This window comes from Tamandua tetradactyla, chromosome 4, assembly GCF_023851605.1.
Source record: "Tamandua tetradactyla isolate mTamTet1 chromosome 4, mTamTet1.pri, whole genome shotgun sequence".
NCBI classification, from domain to species: domain Eukaryota; kingdom Metazoa; phylum Chordata; class Mammalia; order Pilosa; family Myrmecophagidae; genus Tamandua; species Tamandua tetradactyla.
In genome coordinates this window covers 39,385,234-39,401,749 of record NC_135330.1, presented here as the reverse complement: position 1 = coordinate 39,401,749, position 16,516 = coordinate 39,385,234, and the positions used below count along the sequence as shown (strand labels likewise).

The 16,516-nt window shown below is 41.2% G+C and overlaps 1 protein-coding gene and 1 long non-coding RNA gene across 4 annotated transcripts in view; one reads left to right on the top strand and one right to left on the bottom strand.

Moving 5' to 3' along the window:
* Window positions 1–1,114, top strand: part of LOC143680750 (uncharacterized) — a 33,005-nt gene extending 31,891 nt beyond the window's left edge. Inside the window, exon 3 of the long non-coding RNA XR_013174160.1 lies at window positions 1,032–1,114. This is a non-coding gene — a long non-coding RNA (uncharacterized LOC143680750). The remainder of the gene's footprint in view (window positions 1–1,031) is intronic.
* The window catches only part of C4H1orf21 (chromosome 4 C1orf21 homolog), a 171,096-nt gene that overhangs the window by 131,976 nt on the left and 22,604 nt on the right, over window positions 1–16,516 (bottom strand). For all 3 annotated transcript variants that reach the window (XM_077157214.1, XM_077157212.1, XM_077157213.1), the window contains exon 2: window positions 12,902–13,121. In XM_077157214.1, the coding sequence (XP_077013329.1) occupies window positions 12,902–12,995 (94 nt within the window). In that variant the 5' untranslated portion in view covers window positions 12,996–13,121. The remainder of the gene's footprint in view (window positions 1–12,901; window positions 13,122–16,516) is intronic.

The following is a 16,516-nucleotide window of genomic DNA, read 5'->3' as shown; positions in this document are numbered from 1 at the left end:
ATACTGAAAGTTCTTACAGCAAGAGTTCCATTTTGCTCTTTCAACAGGATGTGTAGTAGTCAAAAAAAAAAGGTATAATTTCTAAGATTTTGGTTGATTCAAATCAGACACATTCAATCTACGTCAATGTATAAAAGGTCCTTAGAATTCTTATATAATCAGGCCAAAGAGGAGATTTGGTTGGAAGCTCATACCAAAGGTGCAGAACGGTCTGAGTTCCTTAGCACATCTTCCATAGTGCCTTCTTTCAAAAGGGGAGCTATGCTTCTGAGATGCTGCTTGTACCTAAAGATTGAGCTAAATAAAATCTCAGAGTTCAGGGATTTTCCAGGTATGACAGATGACCTGGGCATGGTCCAAAGTTTCTTTTCCTTTGGTTCACATCTGAAGCTGCCACTATGCCATGCACAGCCTTTCACTTGATAAAGTCTAGTGGGTAAATATGGCTCCCCACTGCTCCGCCGGATCTGACAAGGGTGCACCTGACGTCTGTGGTTCACGGAAGTCTTATCTGTCAGATAAGAAGGGCAAGAACTGCCAGCTCATTGCCTTTTGTACCCCCACATGTCTGTTCCCAGAAGGAGCATACATATATACATATATCACTTGGGGCAACCATTCCATGTTGAGCAGGCCACCTCATCCACCCTGCAGTCTGGGTTTCTGGCCTTGAAACCCTTCCTGTGCCAGGACTTTGGAATCTCCCTCACCTGTGCCTCCACCACAGTCCAGGGCTTAGGGATTGTTCCTTTGTGCCTCCTTCAGGTTGCTCTGAGGGCAGACCCAGCTTCGGCTTCCAACAAGCTCCAGTCATATCATCCCTTGGTTACCTGCTCCCATTTCTATCCTTTCTATTTGACCCTTTGACTCTGTTATGATCTCATCTTCCAGATTCCAACTTCTGTCATCATCTGTCTTCTGCATAAACTGTTCCATTCTGAGTCCCTAGTCTTAAACCAAACTCCCCAAATCTCAACTTCCTGCAAAAGGTGAGGCTATCTAACAATGAATTTTATTGTGTCTTGTTACAGGCACTATTTTCTTCTGTAAGAGTCTACTCGGCACACAAGAATGTCTTCTGCAGAGCAGCTGAACAATACCAATGCTATCAGATGATGGGGATGCGGAGAGGAGGATGAACAAATATACTGATGTTATTCTTTCCTTAAAAAGAAGCAATGCAAAAGAGATTTTGGAAAAAAAAAGATTCACAATGGGAAGTTAGCTGGGGACTTGGTTTGCCTCCAAGGAAATCTGTTTTATTTGCATATCAGAGAAATCATAAAGCAGACAGCTTCTTCCTCTGACGTTTAGTTCTCACATAACATAGGACATTGCCCCTATCCTGGACACAGAGAAAAGATTACAGAATTGTGATAGTGGATATCCAAGGCAGAGATAACAAGAATAGGGACCAAAGCTCAGGTCAGGAAGATAAGAAACTGGAGCTGAGAGTTGCACGAGGAAGTAAAAAGCAGAGGAATAAGAATCTGTCACATGTGTATACGGAGGTGGGCAGGAGACAATATGAGCCAGGTGAGGGGACAGAATGGCTATTAGAGGCAGGGAAGTAGGACAGGAAAAGTGCCTCTTCAGGTCAAGTTGACCCTTAACCATATTATTAAAAACAAATAGATATAAAACAAGTCATGTCTAAAACTCCCTTCACACTCAGGTTGAATGAAATGAAATGTAACCAGTTTCCATTAGAGAAGATGAAATGCTGAACAGAGCACAGCAGAAACCTCAGTCTAGAGGGGTTCTAGAGCCCTGTGGCAATTCTCTTCCCCTGGGCCATGCCCTACGCTGTGTACCAGCCGAGCTTAGGAAGCTGAAGTAAGAATATAATCACACATTAAACAGGGATTTGTCTCTAGAAGGAAAAAGAAAATTTGATCCTCCTAAACCCAATAGCCCCCATCTTGACACCTACGTCTTTACTTTCACAATACTAGAACCTCCTTTTCAAGCCATGTTGCCAGGCTTCAGAACGTGGTCATTGCTTCAGAACATAAAAATCTTGCATCCTGCTAGCCCTCAATGAAGAGGAGCTTATACTGGTACAGAATCCCACCTACCGCTCCAACACCCTGACTCACAAACTCATGGATGGGATGTGCTTTAATGAAGCAATATTTAATCATTCCCCAAAGACACCACAAACCTGACCTTGTGTCACCACTTCCATTGATATATGCCTAGTCCAGGCCTGATATGTCTTGCTGGACTACAGAAGCAGCCCCTGATGGTCATCTACTTCCACTCCTGCCTCCTAGGCTACTCTCCACATATCGTTCAGAGTAATCATTAAACTTAAAAAACAAAACCTGGCTACATCATTCTCCACCATTTGAAGCTCTCCTCTGGCATCTTCCATTACATTTAGAATAGAATCCAAAGTCCTCGCCTAAAAGCTACAGGGTGATATACAGTCTGACCCCGCACTGCCTCTATGAGTTTATCACCTACCAGCCTCCTGACACGTGGGCCTCAGCTTCTCCCTAGAACCCACCAGGCTCCCTCTCGGGCCTTGGTCTTATTCCTCTGTCTGAAACCCTCTTTCCCTGCTATTCCCTAGGCTTGCTCCCTTACCTCAGGCCTCTGCTGAAAGGCTGACTCCGCAGATGACCTTCGCTGGCCTTCGAGTCCAAAATAGCCACCCTGTCACTCTCTATTCCATTCTTTATTTTCTCATTGCACTTCTCCTTAACTGTCAGTATGTGTCTCTTGTTTACTGCCTGTCTCACTCCCGAGTCTGTAAGCAAAGTGAGGGCAAAATGATTTTACTACTTTCCCTAGTAACAGCCTGTTTATGGTAATCACTCAGTAAATATTTCTTGAATGAATAATTGTGATTTTTCAGAGTCCCATCAGAGCTAGAAGCATTTTGTTTTTCATTTTGAAACTTGGCAACTTTATAGTCATATCAGGGGAAACAAGGGAGAGAGCATGGGAGGAAAGCAATGCCAAGTCTCAAGAGCTCAACACAAATAAAAAGATGCTTCTTAAATGAAAGTAGAGTAATAGAAGTAAAGATGAAAAAATTGTGTTAAACAGCTGACAAAATGAATGCTAAAATACTCGATGCAACATATTAAAAATAAAATCCTATTTCATATATAATTTGACAATTTCTTTTTTGATTATGAATCAAAGTCAACAGTACCAGTTATACAGTGAAGCATGGAAGCCTGTAGCTAGAAGGGAATTTAAATACAATTTAGATTGTCTTGAATGTGGTTTTCAAAATGGAAATGAAACACAGTTGAACTAGAAATTTGGACCAGTGTGGCTTTGCTTTGCAATTCAAAAACATTCATTAATTACACAAATTCAATCTTTTAACACCATACTTTCCCACTTCACTCTTAATCTCTTTACCCTCCAGTCTTAATGACGATGCATATAAGCTTTTGAAAGTATATTTTAAATGAAAATGTAAATATCCATTTACCTTATAATTTAAACAACAGACTATTTGTTAAGGAAGTCAATTAAAATATTGTTTTCTTCAATGCCCTCTTCCCTCTCCAAAGTCCCTTTCCTCTGTTATGGCCTTTTTATCGAAAGAATCTTTAATTCCATAACCCTGAAAAATATCCTTTTAAAAATCTTCAGGGACAGTTTTTATTCATAGCTTAAAAATGCATTGTTGATTATATGGTAACAAAATACGATATCATATATATATGTATTTATATGTACGTTCACATGTGATAGGTTTTTCTACTGGGAGGGAGGAGAAAAGACCAAAACGCGATCAAATGAGCTTTTTTGGGAGGCTGTGCGCAGGGCTGAAGCCTCAGATGGCGACAGTTCCGAGCAGGGGACGGGGCACAGCTTATGTAGGCTGGTCGAGGAACCTAGCGTGAGCGTGAGCATCCTTTTCCTACACACACACACACACAAATCACCCAAACAATACCGTACATCCTCTTCTCAGTGGCTCCATGACTTGAGGGAAACTGAAACCGCTAAGTTGAGTGCACTGCTAGGGAGCAAGTAAAACAGAAACTTCGAACATTAGTGTTTAGCACTCCCACGGTGGTCCTCTAGCTCAACCCACTCATTCCCCAGATGTGGGAACTGAGGCTCCCAGAGGTCACCCTGTTACTCTGTGACAGAATCCAAACAGAACCCAGCTCTCCAGCCTCCAAGCTCACCGCTTCTCTATAAACTGGGTTTACTAGATGACAGCCATTTATTCTGTTTTGTTTTAATAAAACCTTACATGGATTGTAGCCCGCTGTGATCCCTAAGACTAGTTGCTTCTCCAAAGTTATTTAAGCAATGGAAGAATTACTTAGAGGAGGAAATTTCAGAAAACTGAGAAATTGAGACTCAAGTCACAAAGGAAATGTTTTAGGATAGCTTAATCTCAAATTAGTAATTTGTCAGCCCCACATCATGCTTCTGTTTTTCCTACTTCTTAAGAAATGTTATGCTTTGAAATGAAGAGCAAGACAAGACCCATGAAGTAAAAAATAAATTTAAAACAGAGAGTTACACCATTGTCACTTCCTACCTTTCCCTTGTTTCCAGATCATTAGCAACCCTATTAGGCGCAGGGCTAAAAACAGCGGAATGAAATTGAACCCTGAGAAATTACTACTGGTCATCTTTAAAAATGAACATGAGTACGACATGCTAATAATATTTACTGTGGCAGCAGAAAAATGAAGATATGAATTTATTCTTATTAAATTGGAGACTCGACCACACTGTTTTTCATATTTAATGACTCATTCACAGAACGACTTTAAGAAAGCACTTGAAGGTAAGGTCACATGGCAGAGTGATTAAATGCACATTAGACTTTGAGGCCAAACTTATGTGGTTTCTCATTTGTAAAACCGGAACCTATTTCACAGGTGTTATGAAAGTTCAATGAGTTAATAAATAACAAAATACGTAAAATAGTGCCTTGCACATAAAATGTACTATATGAATAAATAAATGAATGCCTTATAGAAAGCGTTCTAGTTCATTCTCTCTTTCATAAACATCACATTTTCATCTTTATAAGAGTAAAATTCAAACAGATAGTATTTTAATAAAAATAACATTTTTTAATACTTTCTTTGGAAAAAGAGGATGTAGAATATTTGGAAAATACAAGAAACACAAAGACTCACTGGTGATTCCAGCCACCCAGAGTTAATCACTATTTGCCTTCCACCTGTCATGTAAACACCTAGAGGCTCTGTATTCAGTCTATGCATATGACACTGAAAATATAACTCTTAAATGGAATCATTCTGCACGCACGTGTTTCGTAAACCTATTTTTTTTCCATTTAACATCAGAGCATTTCAACACAATGAAAGCAAACCAATAGAAATAGCATCAAAAAAGGAGACGAGGTATCAAGACCGTCTTGTCTTCCTGTCTCCACAGTCTGCGGAGTTTGGGATTAGTTATTAGAGATACACAGGTTCTCATTTGGCCCAAGGACCTCCAGGGCTCCGAAAGACAAACATGCAGATCAGCCCCCAGCAATGCAGCTCTACAATAGAGGTGCCTTTGACTTTCCTTTGACTCAGACTTTAAATTCCCCAGGCTCTGGATCCAGCTCAAGAGGCAGGGTACAATATGAAGGGGTGTTTCCCTCCAGGATTCAGTGATTGTCAGTAAAAAAAAAAAAAAGAAATTCCATTTAAAGCACAGCCTTCTTCATGAAGCACAGTCTTGAGGTTCAGTGTCATCAGGTGACTCTGGGTGGTGAAATTGGCAGAGCGTGGGGCCAGGGCCAAAGGAGCCTCTTGTGTGCAGAGAGTCAGTACGTCAGTGCTCAATGCACCTACAACTCAGCAGAGAAAGGAAGAGGCAGGTGACCTGAGATTTTCTTTCTACCATTACACCGAAAGTTCATGGAACAGTGGGACTGTATTTTGTACTTTTTATTGAATCTCTTACTGTGTCTAAAGTGCCTCCCTTGCCTCCTCCTTCAAGAGCACACATCTATTCTTTGGTTCAATAAGATTTTCAGGTCAGACAGATCTGGGTTCCCAACCCAGACTCTGCAACACATTATTTATGTAAACTTAGCAAATTATTTAACTTCTTATAGCTGCCGCTCCCTCTTCTATAAAACAGATGTGACAGCAACTGATAGATAACAGCTATTATGATGATCAATATCAGTTCATTAAATTATCAGACTACTTATGTTGGGCACTAGGTTAGGTCATGATGATGTGTGATTAAATTATATACACTACCTGCAAGAAGCCCATGGTCACTAATCATAAAACACCGACAGTTTAATAAAGAGTGACTACATTTCCTTTAAGAAGGAAATGTCTATTTTCTCATCACATTTTACTCCTCTCCCCATAAATCAAAGTAAAGCATTGATCTTCTCATTGCCAACAGCACTTGTGGATGTTTTGTGACAAGGAACACTCAACACTTTACTATATGTTTTCAAGTCTCCATTTCTTGCCAATTATTCCCAGGGCAAGAACGTTTTCTCTTCTAAAGAGGGGTAAAGTCACTGAGTGAAAGATGCCTGACTGTGTTTCTTTTGCAAATACCACCCCATAAAAGTCCGCAGTGCTTCTGTTTCCTCAGCTTATCAAACGGGAATAATAGTAACTATATGTGAAGGTGCCTTATAAACTGTAAAGCATGAGTCAAACAGTTTAGCTTCTGGTGACGAGAGGCAAAAGAAATAGCCACATTCCAAGTTCCAGGTGCAGAAAGCAGTGGCTGTGCTGATTCAAGAGCCTAACGAGGCTGCACTCCAGGTGGGTGCTGCAGGCAGGTGCTTACAGCAAAGCAGATCCTTCCTGAAACACCAGCCAGAATTCCATTAAGAAGCCATTGATTTGAATTTCTGAAATTTGTGACGTCAGCTCAGGAGAAAATAACTCTGAGGAAAAGGTGCTGTGGGCAAAGAAATCCTCCTACCTTCTCCTTTGTTGCCAAGTCACTTTTTTCAGACCTTCCTCCAGCTGGGTCTGCCTTAGCACAGGGTAAGCCTTGCCTGTGGCCCCCGCCCTCTGTGACTTTCGATGGATAGTACCAAAGAGGCAGGGAAGCAGCTAGCAACTTCTCCCCCACCTTCTCCAGGACTGAGTTGATTATTATTTCCTGTCTGAGGAAGGGCTCCAAGCAGCTACAGGCAACACCAGGAATATGGAAGGGCAAATGGCAACGCTCCAGATGTAAAACTGAAGGGACTCCCTGGGTCAATGGACTCTGAGAATTCAGGGGCTCTTTCATCTTGCCAGAAGGCTGCCTTGAAGCAGTGAGTAACAAACAGTCCTCTTTTCCATTTATCTCTATATCTACCCTAAAATATCAGGCTGAAAACATCAGGTGGCAAGGGAAGTAAAAGCAGCACTTGGATTTTTTTTAATCATTTACAACTAAGGCTTGAGTACTAATTTTGCACTAGGCATTGTTCTAAGCCCTCTCCATTGTTAGCTCATTTAATCCCCAATACACCTTCAAGAAGTGGGTACCATTATTATCTCCCTATTACAGATGAAGAAACTCAAATACAAAGGGGTTAAGTTACTTGTCAAAGATAATACAAGTTGTAAGTGGTGAAGCTGGAATCAAAACCTGGCTTGTAACCTAGAGACTGGAACCCCTGCATTGCACTGCAAATGGAGGCACTTATCTCATCTTTCTTGTCAAAGTAGGCACCTATCAGAAGGAAGGAAATGAAACAAACACTTTTTGAGCACCTCCTCTGACTGGTACACAGAACTAAGCACTTACATACACTTCAGGAGAGTGCAGCTAAAACTCCTGGCTAAGTTGGCCCAACATCTGGTAATCACACAAGCCTAATGAGTACTGCTAGTCATTAAGACTTTACAGAAGCACAGCTTCAAGACCAAACCCAGAGTCAGGCTCCTCACTCATTTTACTTGAATTTCTCCAGCTAAAGACTACTACTCAATGGCATAGAGAGGAGCAGGTCAACTCTGCTCTTTCTCACTCCCAGCTGCCTTCCAATCTCTGCCTTTCCCATTGTCTGTTTCCCACACAACACCCTGGCTGAATCTACAAGACTGGTCCTTGCCTAACACACTGCTCTCCTTACCGAGGATGAAGGCTGCTGCCTCCGCCTAGCCCCTTTCTCTTAGATTGAATAACATGTAAACACCAAAAGCCAAACTTGAGAGGGAAGGATATCCTAAACACCAACACTACCTTCCATCACTGTCTGAAAGAAATTGAGTGTGAGCTATGTATGTAATATTTCTAGCAGTGATGTGAACTAAACGAAACAAGTAAAATCTATCAATATATTTTACTTAGTCCAAAATATATGCCAATGGATGTCAATATATGTAATCAATAAAATTATTAAGCTTTTTTTACTTTTTTTCATACTAAGTCTTCAAAAATCCTGTGCCTGTTTTATATTTACAGCACATCTTGACTAAGATTAGCCACATTTCATGTGCTTAATAGCCTGTGTGGCTAATGGCTATTGTAAAGGACAGCACAGATTTAAACATTATTTTCTGTTGCTGTTTCACCAACATAGGTTGTTTAATTAATTTTCATTTTATACAACCAGAAACTATGGGAGGAAGAACCAACGAATTATTATTTTGTCTCTGCTTTGAATTTCTGAATGAATCTGATGTATTTTCTCATTTAGTCTTCACTATAATCCTGGGAAGTATGTGCTTATAGAATTTCATTTGGGTAATAGATTGGCATAGCACCCTACACACATACACACAAACACACACACACACTGGTCTTACATCACCATTTCAGAAATTACCCTAATAATTTATACACCTCCATTTGGGAGAATGTTTTACAAACACTGGACTCTCTTGATCTTTACATCAAACTCAGCATCATCCAAGCCACCTATTCATCTTGGGTGAGACGGCATGGTCAGTTCCAAAACTAATAGTCCCTGAACAACCTCTCTGCCTCCAGCTCCCTGCCATTTCTGGAACCCTGAGTCATCTCAAGTCTCTGCCTTCAGGGAGTTTACCTGCTGCTTAGAGTGATGACACGAATTAGCAAATAACGAGGGATTAGATATATAAACAAATAAATCAAATATAAAAATGTATTCTGGCATGGTAGGGAAGAGAGACTTTCTGAAGGTATAGGAAAACACTTCATAGAAGAGTCTGCATTTGTAAGCTGAAGGCAGAAGGAGAGAAGAAGTCATGGGATACAGGAGAACCTGGGCACCAGAAGGTCTATGATGAGCTCATGACGGTGAGTTGTTACGTTTGGCTGAGGAACAGAGAACATTAAGGAATAGGCTGCAAAGATGGGTATGAGCCATCTTCAGAGGTCTTGAGTATTAACCGAGGATTTGGGATTTTGTGGGCTAAGAGCTAGGAACAACAGAAAGTTCCTGAGCAGGAAAGTTAGCAAGACAAAGTAATGCTTTAGTAAAACCAATCTGATAATGGTACAAAGAACAGAGAGTAAAACACAAGCAAAAAACCAACAAAAAAAGGGTGTGTGGGGGGGTCTGCTAATAGAAGATCAACTCAGAGGATATTGCAACCCTCTAGGTGACTGATGATCATTAACAACCTAAACTAGGTAGGAAAAGCCAGGTTATGAGTGAAGACTCACAGGATCTGGGAACCCACTGGAAGAACCGAAGGTGATTCAATTTGAAGCCCATATTATTGGAAAAATGGCAGTCACCTTCATGTAGATAGGAAAATCAATATGAGAATTATTTCCCCTTGGAGATGGGTTACAGAATAAATTATGATCTCAGGTTTTGACATGGCATTTTTCCTAATAATACCCAAATTTTTTCCATGAAGTCACTTCCATGGGTTAAGTGAATAAGTTAAAAGAAATCCAATAAGCACTTGGTTTTTCTTAGAACTTACTTAACTAGTACACGATAACTTGAACCTGTTGGTCTCTTATATTTTGCAAACTGCTTTGGCAATCTGCTTGGCTGTCCTCCGGATGACCTCAGCAGATCTGCTGACCACTATTCACATCTGCACTGACCACTGAGGGAAGGAAACTCCCAATCTGGAGATGGCATGTTCTGAACTGGATTTTATTTCTGAAAGGGCCACAGTATGTGAGGCAGAACTTCAGACCTGCAACTGTTTATGCTTCGACATTTAAAGGGAAAGAACGTCTACAGGTAAATATCAATGATAATGTTCCTCATCAATCATCTCCTAAATTCTCTGAAATCTAGAGGAGTCAAAACGCGCATCTTTCACTTAATCCTCCATGCCAAAACATTCTCCAGAAATTCTGCAACACACATTTGGAGTGGCTGGTCTCCTAAATAACCAAAACATCACTGTGACTAAACTGCTTTGTACAAATGGAAATTACCGCTTGTAAAAACACATTGCTTATCAACGCTCCTCGGCATGTCTATAGAAGCTATGAAATTAATTAGCACCTTTAGGAAAAGGATCGAATGTGTGTATACACACACACCCAGAGACACATACTTCAGAGCCGTCCCCAAATATGCCACCCTTCACAGACTTTGTCAACTCTTCAACAACACTTGGTAATAACATTTAGCTTAAAAACATTTTTTTAAACATTTCGTTTTTAAAAAGTGAATGAGACCACTTTACTCCGCGAAAAATAAAGGAGCGATTTAGAAAGCAGAATGCAACTAACTGTCCAGGTTAGAATATAACCAGACATGGATTTCTAATTGCTTCGCTCAATGGGTGTGGTAACCAATCTCCAAAGAGACTGGCTCCCCCTGGACTCATTTTTCAAAAGATGAAGTGCCTTTCTGCTTCCCTTGAATCCGGGCTGGTCTGTGAGCTGCTCTGATCAAAAGAATGCAGCAAAAGTAACATTCTTGGATTTACAAGCCCAGGTCTTGAGAGGCCTGGAGCTCTCACTTCCTCTTTGGGAAGTCAGCCACCAGGTAAGGAGTTTGACTACCTGATGGTGAGAGAGACTCATGGGAGAATGGCCTAAAGCCATCTTGGACAGCCCAACCCAGGTGAGCTCCCCTGAATGCAGCTACATGTCAGAGCATAGAATTATCAGAAATAATAAATGGCAATTGTTTCAAGCCACTCAGTTTTGGGGTACTTTGTCATGCAGTAATAGATAATTGAAGCAATGGGTGACAAAAGATATCATTTGGTTAACAGTGAAGCAGCCCTACCATTCATCTGAAACCATCTGTGACAATCTTGGGATTTTGTAAACTTCTCTTTGCATGTTAAGTTATGGGGAGAAACACAGAAAGGACCTTGTCTATCATAATCAAACTCTGCAGCATTCAGTAATATCTCTGAGACTGGCACTAATGTTGAGATTGGATTTTGACATTTCTACCCCTAGAATTTGGAAGTACAAGAGAAAATATCTCTCTTAATTGGTGAAGTCTTCTCCTTTGTTGTGCCACAAACCTGCAAATATTTATGTTAGAAAAATTGACAAGATGATGAATGCTGGAGCAAAGAAAGCTTCATTATGAATGCTGGGAGGACCCAGGAAAGTTAGCAGAAGCTTTAAGTGCATTTTGTGGCACCAATGAGGTAGAGCCACACAGATGGCAATAACTGGGCAGACTTGTGGTAGATTGAATGTCTGGCCCCAATTTTAGACCTTCCTGCATCCTCTCTCATGTCAAGGATGCACTGTGATCAGAGCCTACTTCTCTAACTTGATTTTGGGTTTATTCGTATGAATTGATTTGGCCAATGAACAGTGAGTGCAAGTGACAGCAAGCTAATTCCAAGCCCAAGCTTATGAGGCATCAGCATATCCACTTGTGCTCTTGCCGTTCTGCCAAAGGAGAGCATGTTCCCACTAGCTCACTGGCCACAGTCGGGAAGATGAAAGGTACATGGAGGACAGCCACGCCAGCTGACCACTAACTCATGATCAAGAAAGAAATGCTTACTGTTGAATACTATTGAAATTCTGAGGTTCTCTGATAAGGCTCATTATCACGAAAGTGATGCAGCAAAAACTATTCTATCTGCCTTGTATAAAGTGGAATTTTGTACTAAATACAGACCCATGCGTCATCTGAGCAGTAACTGTTCTGCCAAGAAACAAACTCAAGCTCAGGCAAACTCATATGTCCGTAAACTGCTAGGCAGGTAATGCAAAAGAGCGAAATGGGCTTCATATGCATTCGCTGGGAAAGAACAGCAGTTCACTGGAGGCCCACAGTCTGACTGAAGAGGCAAACGCTACTTCCGCTCACTCCATTCCCCCTCCCTCTTATGCCTGCCCCCACCCCACCCCCAGCATCACCACCAAGGAATTAGGACACAGTATGGACAGATCTTCTGACTTCTCAAAAGAAGCTAGAAATATGAGGTCTCGTGAAATATCCTGATGTTTAAAAGTTGTTTTGCTTTTTAATAAAAAATTCTGCAGGGGCCGAAGAAAATATATTTGCAGGCCAGAAGTGGCCATGGATTGGGCAATGTGTGACCTTTGCATTAGATATCCTAAAGTCACTTTGAATCATCACAGAAAGGTTAAAAGATGATAAATAAATTCATTGCTTTTGTATTCTTTAATCTGGAGATTTATAATCCCTATTAAATATAACCCTCTATTAGCCCTAAAAAAATACCTCACTTCCTTATTTATAAATCCCCACTCACTACACCTATGGACCTCTATGTTTTCAGTTTTGTACTTCTCTCTGTCCCCAGCCCAGCCACTGCCCAGCATACCCATTTAAAGCTCAACTTGAATGCTCGCTCCTTCATAAAACCTTTTCTGATCGTATTCAAAGACCCACATGAATAAATTATGATATATATCATCCAATGTAAAAGACCTGAATTGATATCCATCATCTCATCACCCCTTTACCAGCACCCCCAAACTGCCTAACACAAGAATCACAACAACTTTGCACTCATGAGAGTGAAGACTCAGAATCAACAGGTCACGAGTCAAGTCCCATGGCACTCACCGCCAAACACATCTCCGTTCTGGTAATTTTTCCCTTTCTGGGCTTCCTCTTCATTTTGAACAGTGGCAACATGCTTGGCGGAGGCACAGCCCATAGTCTCATTCGGTCAGCTTCAGCTGGGCTGAACAGCAAATCATCTCTACAGACACGAGGACATTTTTTTTTTCTTCAAAGACAAAGAAAATCCACCTTCCCGCCGAGTTGGTCAAGCTATGTGCACCTGCAAGAATAGAAAGCTGGATCAGAACGTAGGACTCCAGCAAAACCCTCGCCTCAGTGTCTCGTGCCGAGCGGCCAGCATAAGTTCTCTGCCCTGGCGGTGTGGCCGGGTGCTGAGGGACGAAACGCAACATGGCCTGTCCTCATTTGATTCCCAATTAGAAATTAAGATCAGAAAGCACAATCAGAAGGCATGCACGCCATATGCAAAGCACATGCCTGGAGGGTGAACTTGTTGAGGACGATAGGAAAAGCATGTATTTACTTTAGTCAAATATTTAAGCACATATGATTAACATGCATATAGGTTTGCCATGGCAAAGCACTTCAGAATAAGGAAAGCGTGTTCTACAGGCCCACCCACTTCAGGAGGCCAGAGACAAGTTCTCCCCTTTTCCCTTCCTGCCCCTCAGGCCAGCTCTCCTCAGCCCCGCACTCGGCCTGGGGGAAGTGATCTTCCTGCTTGGACTGCAGGATGCGCTCCTTTATACAACCCTGATGGTTGTGTAAATCAGAATTTTATTTTGCCTGAGGTGGCATTGGTTTGGAAGATAAAAGAAGGAGATGGGGGAGGTGCAAAGTCTTAAACTTTTATTTGTCCATTTTCTGTTTAGCTAGTGAAATGTTTTGAGGATTAAGCAGAAGATGTTGGAATACGAAGAAATGAAAATACAGCAGCTGTCCGCCTCTTAGTAGAGCCTTCCTGCCTCTACTGACCTCTCCCAGAAGTATTTAAGTATTTACAGATACACTATAAAGGAGTTGATCTCCAGGTTAACTGAAGTCAACTAACCTAACTTGTTCTACCCAAGCTTGCTGCCCAGATTCTCAAGATTTGCTGGGCTCAAGCTGTTCATGTGAATCTGTTTTATTTTTTCATTATCCTTATCCAGCTATTCATCCAGTCTTGCAGATGTTTCCTTTGAAACGTCTCTCCTCTCCATTCCTTCCTCCCCATGCATTTTCCTTGTAACACAGTCCCTTGGAGGCCTTGCTGACTTTAACTTAATACAGATAAACCCTAAAACACCTTAAGGTGCAGGAAAGTCTTTCTGATCCAAGTCTGAGCACACTTCGAGAACCTTCTGCCAGCCTGTCATAGTTTTTAATAAGATGCATCATCATCGAAATGTGAGACAAGAAGAACGGGAGAAAGAAAAACCTCTCTAAGCAGGAGGCTGCTGAGCGTGGCTGGGGTTACCTTCCTTTGGGATGCTTTTTTCCTGCTGCTCTTGTCTTGCATTCCCAAGCAGCGTGTCCTGGAAACAGCACATTCCCCTGTCCTCTGCTCCAGCACTCACAGCACCTCCCCAGAACGTCACATAAGGTAACATGTGTGGGCTCCCAGACAGGAATTCCTTCCTTTTTGCAAAGGAAATGTGGGAAAACAACCTCACGGGTACACAGCACAGTAGACCTAAATGAGAGGGAAGCCTCGCCTCGCTCCCCCCTTTCTGTTGCCGCCTCTTCAGAATAAACAAAGAAGGTAAAAATAGAAAGGCACAAAATCACTGAAGTACATTGGGAATCAAGAGAATTTAACAGTGGTCCTCTCTGGGAGTGCTCTCTCTTCTCTGCCTCATTTCGATTTCCAAGAAATAAATGAAAGAACCTAAGACATGATTTATCCATTGTTACGTCTGGAGCATGCTTCATGGTGATCTTTCTGTGTTTTAACAGTGGTGTTTGTACCCAGAAATCTTATTTGAAGTTAAAAAGCTGGAATTGCCTGAAAACAAATACATTGTAGCAGACTAACAAGAATAAAACATATACAAGGACCTTTCTTTTCAAGGGACTTCTCTGTTGATTCCAGCACAGGGAGTGAGGGGCATGCCAATGAGATCAGTCATGATTTACTCCCAATTCAAAGGATGACTCAGGGAATTCCACCTTAATTATATGTATATATTAAAAAGCTTGACAGCTCAACGAGTTTTCTCCATTATAAGCACATATAAATTTTTGTTTAGAAACAGCCACACTATACATTTTACAGCAGTGATTTAATTTGTTTATTACAGTAAAATTCAGACTATACAATTCACTATTTTAACCATTTTAATGTGTAAAATGCAGTGGTTTTTAGTAAATTCACAATCACAAGGTTATGCAAGCATCACCCCTATTTAATTCCAGAACAATTTCCTCATTCAAAAAGAAACCTTGTACCAACTAAGACTTCACTCCCCATCACCTGCCTCCCCTCAGCGCCTCTCAACCACTAATCTACTTTCTGTCTCTATGGATTTGCCTCTTCTGGACATTTCATACACATAGAATCATACAACATGTGCCCCTTTGTACCTGGCTTCTCTCACTCAGCATAATGTTTTCAGGTTCATCCATGTGGTAGTGTGCCAGTTTGAAAGTATTATGTATCCCAGAAAAGGCATGTTTTAATCCTGATTTAATTTTGTGGGAGTAGACGTTTCTTTTAATCCTGATTCAATAACGTACGTTGGAAACTTTTGATTAGATTATCTCCTTAGAGTTGTGACGGCCCCAATTGTGGGGGTGGCCTTTTGATTGGATGGAGATGTGGCTCCATGCATTCCAGGTTGATCTTGATTAGTTTACTAGAATCCTTTTTTTTAAAAGAGGAAACATTTGGGAGAGAGCCAGAAATGACAGTGGACAGAGCTTCAGAGTAGAGCTGACATGGATGCTGACACTTGGAGCACAATGACACCGATATATGGAGATGCTTGGAGTTCAGCAGACATTGCCATGAGATGTTTAAAAAGCCAGAATCTGGAAAGAAAGCCAAGAGATGAAAACCAGCTCCAGAGAAGCAAAGTGAGGAGCCCTCACAGGAACAGAGGCTGAAAGCAACAGTGCCCAGGAGTGAGGGACCAGTGTGCCTTCCCAGCTTGCAAACTAACACAGGTAGCATGCATCAGAACTTTATTCCTTTTTATGGCTGAATACCATTCCATTGTATGAATATACCACATTTTGTCTATTCAATCGTCAGCTGATAGACATTCGGGTTGCTTCTACTGCGGGGCTGTTATGAATAATGCTGCTATGAACATTCCTGTGAAAGTATCTGTGTAGACATGTTTTTATTTCTCTTGAGTATATACCTAGGAATGAAATGGTTGGGTCATATGGTAATTCTGTTTACTATTTTCATTACTGGCTGCATCATTCTACATATTTTACATTCCCACGAGCAATGAATGAGGGGTCCAGTTTTTCCACATCCTAACCAACACTTGTTATTTTAAAAATTATTACTATAATTGCCACACTAGTGGGTATAAAGTGGTATCTGATTGTGGTTTTGATTTGTATTTCTCTGACTACTGATGTTGAACATCTTTTCATGTGCTTATTGACGATTTATATATCTTCTTGGAAAAATAGCTATTCAAGTCCTTTGCCTATCTT